This window comes from Musa acuminata, chromosome BXJ1-8 (assembly GCF_036884655.1).
Source record: "Musa acuminata AAA Group cultivar baxijiao chromosome BXJ1-8, Cavendish_Baxijiao_AAA, whole genome shotgun sequence".
Classification (NCBI taxonomy): domain Eukaryota; kingdom Viridiplantae; phylum Streptophyta; class Magnoliopsida; order Zingiberales; family Musaceae; genus Musa; species Musa acuminata.
The window spans coordinates 46,670,790-46,684,435 of NC_088334.1; the positions used below are offsets into that span (position 1 = coordinate 46,670,790).

At 40.8% G+C, this 13,646-nt stretch overlaps 1 protein-coding gene across 1 annotated transcript in view; it reads left to right on the forward strand.

Annotated features, from left to right (window-relative positions):
- The first annotated feature begins 2,999 nt into the window (after positions 1-2,999).
- The window catches only part of LOC135588271 (phototropin-2-like), a 43,352-nt gene continuing 32,705 nt past the window's right edge, over positions 3,000-13,646 (forward strand). The window contains exons 1-5 of the mRNA XM_065080327.1: positions 3,000-3,248; positions 3,868-4,475; positions 4,688-4,870; positions 11,483-11,574; positions 11,659-11,920. Coding sequence (XP_064936399.1) covers positions 3,985-4,475; positions 4,688-4,870; positions 11,483-11,574; positions 11,659-11,920 — 1,028 coding nt within the window. The 5' untranslated portion in view covers positions 3,000-3,248; positions 3,868-3,984. The remainder of the gene's footprint in view (positions 3,249-3,867; positions 4,476-4,687; positions 4,871-11,482; positions 11,575-11,658; positions 11,921-13,646) is intronic.

Consider the following 13,646-nt stretch of genomic DNA (forward strand, 5'->3'; position numbering starts at 1 on the left):
AGATAAAGTGTACAAATTGGATAAGACATTATATAGTTTGAAACAAGCAACGAAGACATGGCACAACAGAATTGATAAGTACTTTCTTAAATGTATTTTTTTAAAATCCAAGTAAACCAACTTTATATAAAAGCCTAAGGTATAAAATTTTGTTATCTTTTTATGTATATGATATGAGTTATACTAAAAATTTATCAGATATACTTATTGAATTTAAAAAAAATATGATGTCTGAATTTGAAATGATTGATCTAGGGCTTTTATATTATTTTATGAGAATGAAAATTATTTAAGATACAAATAAAATTTTTTTATGCCAAGAAAAAATATACTAAAGATTTGTTAAAAAATATTTCATATGACAACAATTAATACAAATGATAAACTTATGTTAGATTGTAGAGCTAAAAAATTGAATAAGAAATAATATGGAAGTTTAATTGAAGAGTTTTTTTATTTCACACATTGAAGGTCGGATATTATGTTTGTAATTATTTTATTATCTAAATTTATGCATAGCCCTAGTAAATATAACTTTGGAGTAGCTAAATGAGTTCTTAAATTTATTAAGGGAACCCTAAATTATGATATTCAAGATGAAATATTTGAAGTCATATTTTTATATCGATAGCGACTGGACTAGTTATGTGGATGATAGAAAAAATACTTCATAATTTATACTCAACTAACTTTATGGATAATAAAAAAATAAAAATATGTTCTTCTAGTCAAAGTATATTGCAGTTACAAATATGATATATTAAACAATTTCACTTCTAAGAATTCTAACATATCCTGGCAAGATGAATCAACTAAAATATAGTATGACAATAAGTTTACTATTATAATAACGAAGAATCCTATCTTTCATGACACACCAAATATATGTAAGTTTTATATCGTTTTATTTATGAACTAATTTATAAAGAAAAAAATCAAATAGACAATTGCGGTATTAAGGATCAACTTGTCGATATCTTTACAAAAGCCATAGCAAAAGAAAAATTTTATTTTTTTCAAAAATAACTTGAAGTTTAACTATTTTAAATTAAGTGGTGCCATCAAATTAATTCAAATAGTTAGGATTAGATATAAGAATTTAGATTCAGATAAACAAATAGGGATGAGGAGATTTATTGTATTATGATTGATTTTTTATTTTAAAAATGTATAACTAATATAAATACATATTTTGAATACTCTAAAATATTACAAATAAAAATATTCCTCATGCCTTTTATTATTATTATTTTTTCTCCCTAAAGTTTTGCAGAAAGCCAACAACAACAGATGCCACAGCAAAGGACGGAGAAAGGATGCGGAATCACGTCCTGTGGTTGTGGCTCAAAGGATAGCCGCTTGGCGAGTGCGTCGCCCATGTTTCATTAATCTTGATCAAGACTGTTCTACTCCAATGGCCTCTCCTCCTGTGACAGGCGAATATTACTTCTCTGTCATGAGGTCGTCTTCCCCTGGCGTCCATTCTCGATTGCAGAATTCGTGGACATCCTCACCCGCTCATTCGAATTCTATCCTACCTCAAAAAGGGACAATACACGAACGATAATCCAACGAAACGCTGTCGCAATGCACTTCTTTCTCTTATGTTTGGTGGTATTGGATCCGCACTCCATCTGCTGCATGTGGGGACTAAATTTTGTACGACCGAAGAGGACAGTATGCGGTATTTGATTTGGGCTTGCTAGAGAAAGTGACATAAATGTTTGATGTATCAATGTTAAAGACCGTAATTTTCCGGGTGGGTCAGCACAAGCATCAATGATGAGAAGAGAAGAAATGTCAGTCCAATTTGCTTCGTTATTTGTGGTACGTTTGCATGATATGTCCCCATTGGTATCGATGACAATGGCACACTGCAGCGCTGTCGACACGCATCCACGCTTCCAGCATTGTTGTCTGGCCACAATTTGGTATCCAGTGGTTGCATCTCATTAGACATCCATGAACTCGAAGTAGCCAATGCAATGTGATCCACTGTCATCCTTTCTTTTGGGAGCACAAAAATCTAAATTTCCAACACAACATGAAAAGAGAGTCCGAAAAGGTAAGAGAGAGTAAACCACTGTCTGGATAAAATAGTTGATCAGACCTGCAGGTGACTCGTCAGTTTTCACTGGGGAATGATTAGGGAGATTACTGCGATGCTTGCAGAGACTTTCCCCAGGGAGACATCTCCTCGCAAGAATCCAACACATGATATCCCAAAGGATAGGGAATCGATGGTAGGAGACCTGCAAACATCACACATCCTCGTAACAATTAGTTTGGTTGAAATGGAAATATCATCTTTTTTCACTAATTTTTTTCTGTTTCCTTTTCATTTATCTATTTGTTTCGAGTCTGCATGCAGTAGTCAGCATTTGGAGCATTTTTTGTTCTTTTTTTTGGGATGCCGACAAGCTTTTTGACGTAATTAGCCTTAGAACACATGTCAGAAGAATAGTTAAAGAAGTGACAGTTCTATTTGCAGCCCATGTCAGTAATCTTAGGAAGATCTTTGCCGGGTGAGTCTTCTCTAATTTACTAATCTGTGCATCTATTACCAGAGTAATTAGTATCATTATCTTCTTTTTAGATCAAAAGACAAAAAGCTGTAGTCAAACACTGGATTGGTTGTCTTCTCGGGTGCGGATGAGATGTTCTGTACAAGAGCTGCTTAGATTCTCCGCAACTGGTGCGGCCGTTTTTACCGGTACTTCCAAGCCAAGCCTCTGCCCTCGTGTCTGAGAAGGCGTGGAAGAAACACGAGACGAGACTCTCGAGTGATGGGTGAAAGAAAATAAAAGACACACAAAAAAACAAATCCCGAAAAGTTTGCAGCCTCAGAAATATAAGGATGACGCGTCTCCTCGCTCGGGCAATCACGACCCCAGAAATTTTCGGATAGAAATGCTCCAAATAGACGTCTACGAACCGTCCGTTCCAGCTGACCGCAGCAACAGCAGCAGCTGGAGGAGGAGGAGGAGGAGGCAGAGAAGATTTTTGGATTTTTGTGCGGTGGTGTCTTGTCTGGTTTTCTTTTTTTTATGCCTCGATTTCCTTTCGTCTACGTCTTCATTTCCTTTTCTTCCTTGGCTCGCGCTTCCTTGTCTCTTCTTTTTTTTCCCCCTTCTTTTCTTATCTCCCCATCTGCCAGGCCCGAACAGAGCAGCAGACTGTTCGTGGTAATCCAGCATACCCGGCACCTTTGGCCACCTCCTGCTACTACCACAACAAAGTTCCTGAAGGTCGTTCCGGGACTTCATTTTAACTGTTTTTCCTTTTATATCTCAGAAACCAGGAATGTTTCTTGATAGAAAGAAAGAAAGATGGTATTTGAGTTCTTTTATCTTTGTACTCTTTTGTCTCTGAAATATTTGTTTGATATGATCAAAAGGAGCTTCTTTTTTCTCTTGAAATTTTGTCAGTTCGAGTTTGGAAATTTTGGTTGCAATAGCCACAGTCTTTTGTGTCACTTGTTTGTCAAGTCTAGGTTTAAAAAAGAAGTTCCCCATTTGGCCTCTGCCTCAAGGAATCACATTTATGATACTTAAGACTTCCTTTGATGTCTTCCGCTTTTGCTAAGTGAGTCTGCTTGCCACTGGTTCACATGGTCAACTTTATCTTAGGAGAAAAAGAGAACGTTTCTATTTTCTGATCATGTGATTTCTTTGATTTCATGTGTTGCTTAGTAGCAGTCCTTTGTGTTTGCGGATGAGCTGATCAAATCTAGCTGTCTACTGACGATTGTAATTCATAGTACTTACGTGATAGTTGTCAATATCCACATTTGACTATCTCAAGAACTTGTTGCCATGATGATATTTTTCTCTTTTCCTAATGTACCTTTTGGACTTCTATCTACAGGTCAAATTGTTTCACGGGACCTGAATCTGGGGCATGAGAACTCCAAGTCTATAAAGCAGGCATGGTCAAGTGAGAAGCATTTGGATTTAGTTTTGGTGATCACAAATTAGTGTGAAAATGATACCAAGTTCATGCAAATCTGAAGGTGCATCAGGGATGCTAACTGACACTGAACCGACTGAAAAGTGGATGGCATTTCCAACCGTGGGTTCTAAAATGCCTCCAGCCTCCACTGAAATACTAGAGGAGACAAGTAAGATTAAGAGCACACAGTTGCTGAACCAGAAGCTAGGAGAGCAGGGAATTGTAGATAACTTGGATGGTGGAAAGTCTAATAAGAAAAGTGAGAGTCAAAGATCTTCTTGGGATCGAAATAAAATATCGACAGAAATAGTTTCAGACTCAGCAAGGACTTCGATTGAGTCAAGTTATTCTCTGGAATCAGCAATCCCTCGGGTTTCTCAAGAACTGAAGGATGCACTCTCTACTCTTCAGCAGACTTTTGTTGTCTCAGATGCAACAAGGCCTGATTGCCCTATAGTGTATGCTAGTACTGGTTTTTTCAGCATGACAGGATATTCGGCAAAGGAAATTATTGGAAGAAACTGGTGTGTTCTGCGTCCTGTATTTTCTCCTTCATTTAAGCGTTCAATCTGAAATGAAGCTCAATTGCAGCTCAGAAAGGATTGCAGGCTATATAACCTTAATTATTCCAAGGAGACATGGAGTAAATGATAGAAAAAAAAATTCATATGCTTTGATGCATGATATGTATAACATTTACATAATATTCGTCAACACTCTCTTCTCTTTGCTGCAGTCGTTTTCTTCAAGGCCCAGATACTGATAAACTGGAAATTGCAAAGATAAGAGAAGCTGTCAGGACTGGAAAATCTTACTGTGGAAGGCTCTTAAACTACAAGAAGGATGGTACGAAATTTTGGAACCTTCTAACCATAACACCCATAAGGGATGCGAATGGGAATATTGTCAAATACATAGGGTGAGTCTTTTCCTTCTACCTAATGCAATCTTTATCTTCCTAGCTTTCAATCTTTTCTTGGCAAATTGTAATTCAGAACTCTCTATTTATACCTGCTCAGTATCTATATTGGATCTTGCTTTACATGAGTTTCTTTGGAGATAACAATTGCATAACTTATTGCAACATTGGAAGACTCGAGAATGGAATACTAAAAAGCCAATTTCTGATAGTTGCAGTGGATTAAAGATCAACATTATTTTCTATAGTTCAAATATGTCTGAATGGTGTTGTCTCATGTGTTTCTCTCATCTTTCTGCATTTTTTTGAGCCCAAGGTGGGGCCTGTCGAAGAAGATTTGCCCACATGTCCTCTCAGGTCAAACTAATAGTTTAGAACCAGCTTTGCTATAGTAACATATTGGGTTTATACAAGAAATAGTTCTTATTAGATATTTTAAAAAGCTTGTTATGTTGATATCGTAAATTGGATTCAGAGGGTAAACTGTGTCAACCAAAATAACTTAATTTTTTGGTGATAATTATTCAAAGAACTTTATGATTGTCTAAAAGGACAAGCCCTATTGTTTGCAGTTTTATATCAGAAATTTGAGGGCTAAAATGAACCACAAAACTATGCCTCAGAGAGGAAGACGTTGCTTATTAGTTATTGTTAAATTGGATAAGTTGATATCATGAAGTTAAAATTATATAATTAATAAATATAGAGTCCAGACATTTTATAAGTGTTTAGACTTTTCAACCCTTTTGAGAATAACTTTTTCTGGGATTTCTTCCAGGAAAGAAAGTCTGGATTTAACTAGAGCAAGTCTCAAAAAGGAAGTCAGTATCACTCTAGTCTAATTTAAGTTCTCCAATGATTTAAGTGATGCGAATTTAAATCCATATTAATGTTCTCACTAATTAAAATGATCAATAAAATTAAGACCGAGGCTTGTAGTATATGGCATCATATGCTTTGTTAGTAGCTTCTTAATGTTAACTTTAGGGCAATTTTCTAATGTTTGTCTGAAATATTTAGTGAATAAAAGTGAAAAATGACCACAGGCCAACTCCAGATCTATAGACAAAGTCTCTCAAACTTAAGATAGTTTTATTTATGTTGAATTGAATTTAGTTGAGAAGGATATGATAAGGCTGATTTGTCAAAATGAATTTGGGTCTTTTATTACCATTTTAGTAATTCTTTCGGTCAGGAATACCACTAAAGAAGATATAACATCAGGGTTTCAAGATGATGTAACCAAGGTTCGCTGTACCATACCGTACCGGAATTTCGACCCAGGCTCGGTACGGTACGATACCGGTGTACCGGACGGTACATTAGGGCGTACCGAGCTGACACAGACTTAGCTGGTTTTGCCTAAGTCGTGCGGCACCCTTGCGCGTCCGTCCGCAAAGGTCAGCCTCCCCGAAGCCTCCCATTGTCCCTTAGGACCAACAAAAGAGAGAACGGGTTAAAGAGAATGCCTCAATCGGGATCCACAAGCAAACATGTCCGAAAAACACTTCATAGACAATACAAATTACAAACAGACTTTACAAGCTCTGAACAGTGGCACAACAAAGGGTAAAATGGTCCATTACAGACCGAAAAGCTCTCGCACGTGTCCACATGACACAACCTTTATTTACAAGCCTAAAGAGGCCACCAACCCAACTAAAATGGGACTTATAAGCCTTCGACTGCCCTTCTACACGCTGTACAAGGCTTGAGCATGCCAACGGACACGGACAGATATAAGCATTACATCAAACATCCTGTTTCAAAGTTTGTCCGTGACATTCTCCCCCACTTATCCCTTCGACGTCCTCGTCGAAGCCTTTGTGAACACTGCAACTCTTCGCCTTTGCTGAGTCTTCAATCTTTTGCTCCAGCTGCAATGCGCCTCCTGGCTCCCAGCTGCTCTCCGCTGCTGTTTCTGAGTAGTCGAACCTTTGATCCGCCATGCTGCTTCAACTCGCCAATGACTCTGACTATGGTGTGGAGTTGGCTGAGTTGTATTGATCCTCGTTGATTCCTACGGATCCACCAAATGAAGGAAAAGACCATCCTTACTGCGCTAGTCTCTCAAAATTTCCACATGCTGCTTGAACTGGGTGGATGCTTGTTGGAGCTTTAACGAGCATCGCCTCGTAAACTTCTGAAGTTTTGGGTCCTTCCTCCACAAAATCTGCTCATTGACTCTTCTTTCAGTTAGTTGTCACATCCAAGTAGGTTCGCATCACTTCCACTTTCGATTGGCATTTCGTTGGGAAATGAGGCGGACAATCTACTCTCAGTAGCACTGATCACCGTTGGTGAGGATTTGACAACTATTGTCTTCCATTATCTTCGAAGGGTCTTTGAACTTGTGCAGAGCTCCTCTGCTGGATAGATAAGAGAACTGGGGTACTCGGTTTCGCCCATTCTCTTAAGAGTTGAGAAGGTAAAGGTTACTTGACTTCGCTCGCCTCCTCGAGGTTATACTTCATGCATCGAGCTGGTTACTGGTCTTCGCCTGCTCTTTGCTCACACTTCTGAAGCACTTGAAGTGTTTGCACTCCTTGCATTGAGTTAGTTACTGTGATTCACCTTCTCAATGCCATTGAACTTCTGGAATGCAAGAAGTTTTCACCCCAACTTGGAGTAATTCTCCGATAGATGAGGTCGCCTCTGGGATTGTACCGTCTTCTCCATCAACCCTGCCGCCTACTCCACTGAGTAGCAAAGGTACAGCACCGCGTACTGCCTGCTTCGTTCCTTGGTCGTGCACTCTTGCATGACCCGAAGTCCTTCACTTACGGCTATTTTGATGAGAAACTTGTTGACACCGGTCTTACGAAGTTTCTTGGCCTCTGCCCTTTAGCCTTGTCTCGGTACTTGGAGATTGCCTCTACATGCTCCACCTCCTCGGCCCCTTTCACGACCAAGCGCTCTCCCTCCATGAGAGCAAGGGATCAATGACTTGCACGGAAGTCCTGCCTCTGCGGTACCATGGCGCTGTCATGCCCATGGCCCTACTATCCGTCGCCTCGCCTCTGTATCCCTTTTCTTCATAATCAGTAGAGATGTCTCCGTGGCACTCCTCTGAGTCCACCTCCATTCTAACTGATGCTTGATTTTGGGTAGCTAAGTCCCTCTGGACTCGTCGTCGCTTCCTCGCCTCTTTCGACCCCCTGCTTCAACACTTCTGTGTTCTCCAAGTAGTCTGTTTGGTCGATGGAAAGACAGACTGCAACTCCCATGCATGGCCTTTGCCATCACATTGTAGGGTTTGCACCGATTCTGTTCTCCTTAGCTTCCTTGGTAGCAACGTTCGCTTACTCGACCTTGTCCTCTGATTTGTCGGGCTCCCTTAAGCGAATATGAGCTCTGGAGCAGTCCAACTCTCCAGCTGCTTCGATTATACCTCTGTATGATCAAGTCCCTCCCATGGAACTCACTGGTACTTGCATTCGAACTTTTCCCTTGGTGGAACACAGCCCCCATATGCTGATGACCAAGGCTTTCATCCGATGCAAAATTCGATGCACGCCCGGAAGACCCGCCTCTGCGGTACCATGGCCTTCACTCCTTGAATCCATAGCCCTTCTTGCCGTCGTGTTGTTCACCGAAGTGGAGCTTCCAGTAACTCCTGATCATACCTCCATATGATCTCATCCCTCACGGGACGCAGTCGTGTGTATCGCATTGCCACGAACTGTTCCACCACGATCCGCTGCACCATGTCGCCTCCTGGTGACATCTCCATTGCATTCTGATCCTTGTGGAATAAACTCGAATTGTGAACCCTCCATGTGTGGCCTCTGCCAATACATCGCAGGGTCTCCTCCACCTTCGATTTTGTTCGCTCCTTTGGCAATCGACCTTCATCCACCCACTCTTGGGTCACACCAAGATGAAGCACCGCTCTAGGACAGTCCGTCGCCTAGTAGCTCTCGAAGTCCACCGACTTCATTGTAATCTGTGCACCATTGTCTGGATCCTGGGCCTCTGCCCCTACCAGTACAATCTCTGCTGCGCACTGCTTCCTTCATAGCAATTCAAATGGCAACACTGTGGCATATTCTTCAAGAGTACCCGTCTCTGCGTCCTCTTGCCCCGTGCTAAAGCCCTTCTGAACCCAACTTCGCCTCCGCAAATTGAGTCGCCTTAGTTCCTCCATCAAATGCTTCTTCGAGTTAAGGTGCATGTGCCGCGAAGCTCCCTTCGTCTTTAGCACCATGCAAGATGAGTCCGCTCCGTCAGAAAGAAGGACCCATGGAACAACATGATCATACTCTTGCCTATGCAAGAGTTCATGTCCTTGACCTCTATCTAAGGAAAGCACTGTGCCTCTGCTCCATGTTCCAACTTCTATGCTGGCTCCCTTCATGCGGCTTGGGTACTTCGCCAAGTTACACCCAAGTTGCTCCGCTCCTCGTTTTTGCATTGAGTCGATGGTGGCCCTCGCGCCCACCATTCCACGGGTCAACCCTCCCTTGAGTTCGATCTCCACATCGACTTCAAGTGTGCCTTCATTTAAGTTGCTTTTAGGTCGCTCCCCCACTTGATCTCGCAATGCATCCACCAATGCATTCTCTCGACGAGATCATGTGACAACTCCTCGCCGCTTGCTCAATCCACCGAGCTTCGTGGAGTTGTTGTTTGTTGAGGTACTCCTCAACATGTGAGGTCCGTCTCACATGATTCTCCCTCTGGAGAGCCGGGACTTATCCCTCCTGGATAACTACCCCATTGGAGCAACATCTCTCTTCATTTCGGAGACCACCATCCCCTTGGACTACTCCGATCTGCTGAACAAACTGTGCATTGTTCTGCCTCCTGCAAACACACTTGCTAGATTGCGACTCCACGTCCATACAGCCCCCGCGGCACCCCTCAAGGCCTAGCAACATGCTGAACTCATTGCACACTTCAGCCTCCTATGGACGTATCCTTCACATGCCGAAGAGAAAGTTTTAATGCTCCATGGCGCCGAGTCTCGGTCGCCTTGGGATGGCCACGAACATTCCATCGTCCGCATACAAGCCCATGCATGAGTACCAAATTCTTCGAGTTAGCAATTCCCCTCACCTCCGTGAGCTTTGCATAACTCTTTTGGTCGTTGAGCAACTCATTCCACCTTAGATGGTCTCATTCTTGCCAAGCGCCTCGCTTGCCTAGAGCACCATCAAGTATAGTTGTCAACGTTGAGCCGTAGCTCAAACTCAGCCATCCCAACCTTTGTGCGCTCCAAATTCTTCCAAGCTTGCCTGTTCTCGTGGTGCCTCTTGCGCGAAGGGTTGGCCATTCCTCTGAATGCCAATCTCAGATGCTCGCTCCTCTGAACGACTCTTTTCCCTACATCTCCATGCCTGTTTTCCCTCAGACGGTCGCACGTGTGCTGACTGCGCTCAATGCAGCCCCGCTAGGTCCCCCACGTTTGCATGTCAAGTGTTTCTATGAGTGCTTGTCCCGCTCTGATACCATATGACACGAACTTAGCTGGTTTTGCCTAAGTCGTGCGGCACCCTTGCGCGTCCGTCCGCAAAGGTCAGCCTCCCCGAAGCCTCCCATTGTCCCTTAGGACCAACAAAAGAGAGAACGGGTTAAAGAGAACGCCTCAATCGGGATCCACAAGCAAACATGTCCGAAAAACACTTCATAGACAATGCAAATTACAAACAGACTTTACAAGCTCTGAACAGTGGCACAACAAAGGGTAAAATGGTCCATTACAGACCGAAAAGCTCTCGCACGTGTCCACATGACACAACCTTTATTTACAAGCCTAAAGAGGCCACCAACCCAACTAAAATGGGACTTATAAGCCTTCGGCTGCCCCTCTACACGCTGTACAAGGCTTGAGCATGCCAACAGACACGGACAGATATAAGCATTACATCAAACATCCTGTTTCAAAGTTTGTCCGTGATAGAGCGGTACACCCTGGTGTACCGAATAATTTTTATGTTTTCATACTGTAGCAGTGTTACAGTATAGTACTGTAGCACTATAACAGTGCTACAGTATAGCACTGTAGCATTGTAGCGGTACCGAACGGTCCGCGTATCGGTAACCTGTTGAACCGGTACATATCGCCTGATATGGGCGGTACACTTCGGTACGACAGACCTTGGATGTAACTAATAGAGAAACTTCTGTTAAGGTTTGTTCCCATCACATCTAACTGCCAAATGCTAACTATAAGAATGGAATTACATGTAGAGCTTCTTTCATCCCTTCCAACTTATCACCATCATTAGCTTACAGAAACTTATTTTGTATCATTTCTGCCAGCATCTTTTCTTTCTAAATCTGCATGCTTGTAGATGCTTGCTAATTTCTTCCATATAATTTTTTACTGCTGTAATAAAGGGAGAACTATAGCAAAAGCTATGATACTTACCTACTTTATAATTTTTTTTCATAATAAAGTTAATATTGTGCGTGGTGTATTGTTTTGTTAAAATGGTCTAAGAAGTTTTAGACATGTTTTATTATCTACTTATTGGATACATATGAACTCCGATACCCATCTTGCATTTGGTTTTTCAGTTTTCTATTCTTACTATACCAAATATCTTTTAAATATTTCGTTTGATTTTCTTTCAGAGTTTTTGACACTTCTGGCACTCTTAAATTCAGGATGCAGGTTGAGGTCAGCAAATATACAGAAGGTCTAAATGACAAAACCATGCGCCCAAATGCCTTGCCAATGTCTTTGATTCGTTATGATGGTTAGAATACTTCAAAAGCATTCTATTTATTAGCATATTGATTACTGCTCAAGAGGGACCAACTTATTTGTCTTTCCACATCAGCACGACAAAAGGAGAAGGCCTTGTCTTCTATTGAGGAGGTTGTCCAGACTGTGAAGCATCCTCGCTCTCACTCACAAGCTGTAGATCATGATATTGCTATCAAGTTTGACGCCCATGAGACAATCCAAATTGACTCTTCCCTTCAAGATTCTTCAGAGATTAAACATTTTAAGTCACCAGGTAGAATGACTATTTCATTAGATGCTAAACGCGAGTCATCAAGAATGAGCAGTTGGAAACCTGGTCGTTCTTCCTCAACTGGGTAAGTGATATCATTTACTGACCTGATATAGATTTTAATACAAAATTGCTCAATAATTAACAAGTATCATCATTAGTACAAGATGCCGTCAGTGCATGTCAGGTGATCATTAGAAGCCCAAGAACCCAACATTTTACCAAACTTGTTTCTTTAAAGTTTTAAGTATGTATAGCATGTTATTCAACATCCAATCATATTTGAAACATGTAGAGAGAAGTTAGTGGATATTGATTTCCCACTTCTTTAGGCATAAAATATATTGGAAAGCAAGGTTCGCAATACCGTATCGTACCGGAGTTTCGATCTGGGCTCGGTATCGGTACGGTACGGTATACCGCTCGGTACACCTAGGTGTATCGAGCGGTATATTCAGGCGTGCCGAGCACTGTAGCAGTTCTACAGTACTACAGTACTGCTACAGTTCTACAGTACTGCTACAGTATCATATGGTCCGCGTAACGAAAATCTGTCAGACCGGTACGTACCGCCCATACCGGGCGGTACAGACCGTTGGGAGTAAGTTTGACCAGGTGTTGACCAAGTGTGTGGACAAGTTCTTTACAGGAGAGATGTTTAATTTGACAAAAAATTGAGAAAAAGATCATTTCAGGACATGCAAAAATAATTGTGTTTTGGATTCTCATTTGAAATTAAAGGGAGGTAGTTTTTCACAAATGATTGTCTCATGCTGCTCATCGAAAATTTGAAGATTTTAAAATTCAAGTCCTGTACTTATAGTTAAAGTGCCATTTTTTTTTTCACACTAAGTTTGGTCACTTAGAGTCTTGCACTTATCATACTATTATATTTTCCTAATATAGTGGGGTAAGAGCCCTTTGAAATTTGAACTATTAAGTAAATAATTGATGACAAATTATACCTAGACCATACATCCTTGACTTTGTACCAAAAAATTCCAGTCTTCCTAAGTTCCTACTTCCTATAATGTCTTGTTGGCTACGTAACTTGAAAGTATATGCTAGTTATTGCTAGAAAAATTACATCGTAACAAGAGACCAATATTGTCCATTATGAATTAATATACTGATCACAGGGAAAACAAATTATTCATTGATATTTCCCATGAATAGTTTTTGTATTACTTGGTAAAATCGTTAATCTATAAACCAAATATATATCCATGTAGGAATATCTTTTTCAGTTGTCATTGTTTACCATAGCCATGAAAATATCATTTGTCTCCGGTTGATGCATGGGGGATTCTCCTGCATGCAGCTCCCAACTGCTACTAATGAATATCAAATCTTCCGTTGATACTTCACTTCGTATCCTTTCCATAATCAGTTGTGGAAATAGCCTTTAGAAATGGTGGTTTCTTTGAAATTCCTAGTGCACATAAGATAACTTGTAACTTCACAACAACTTGATTAGTTTCCAAGGAATAACAACTGATCTCTTTGATCAATTTCACATGCACTTACTTCCATCTTCTGGCTGTACATTCAATATCAATCCAGGTTAGGATTTTGGGTATATTCTTTTGGCAAGAATGGAAAAAAAGCAATTGAAGTATTCTGGAACTTCTCAAACAACAATTGTATGGAGTATGGACTACAGAGATAATCAATGTTTCAACACCCTGACATGTGCCAATGCCATTGTCACTGCAACTAATTGCACCAGTCAATTTTTTTAACTGCAAAACCATCATGATGATGGATTTGTTGAAATCAGACCTGTCAAAACCAAACATATGTTATTAATT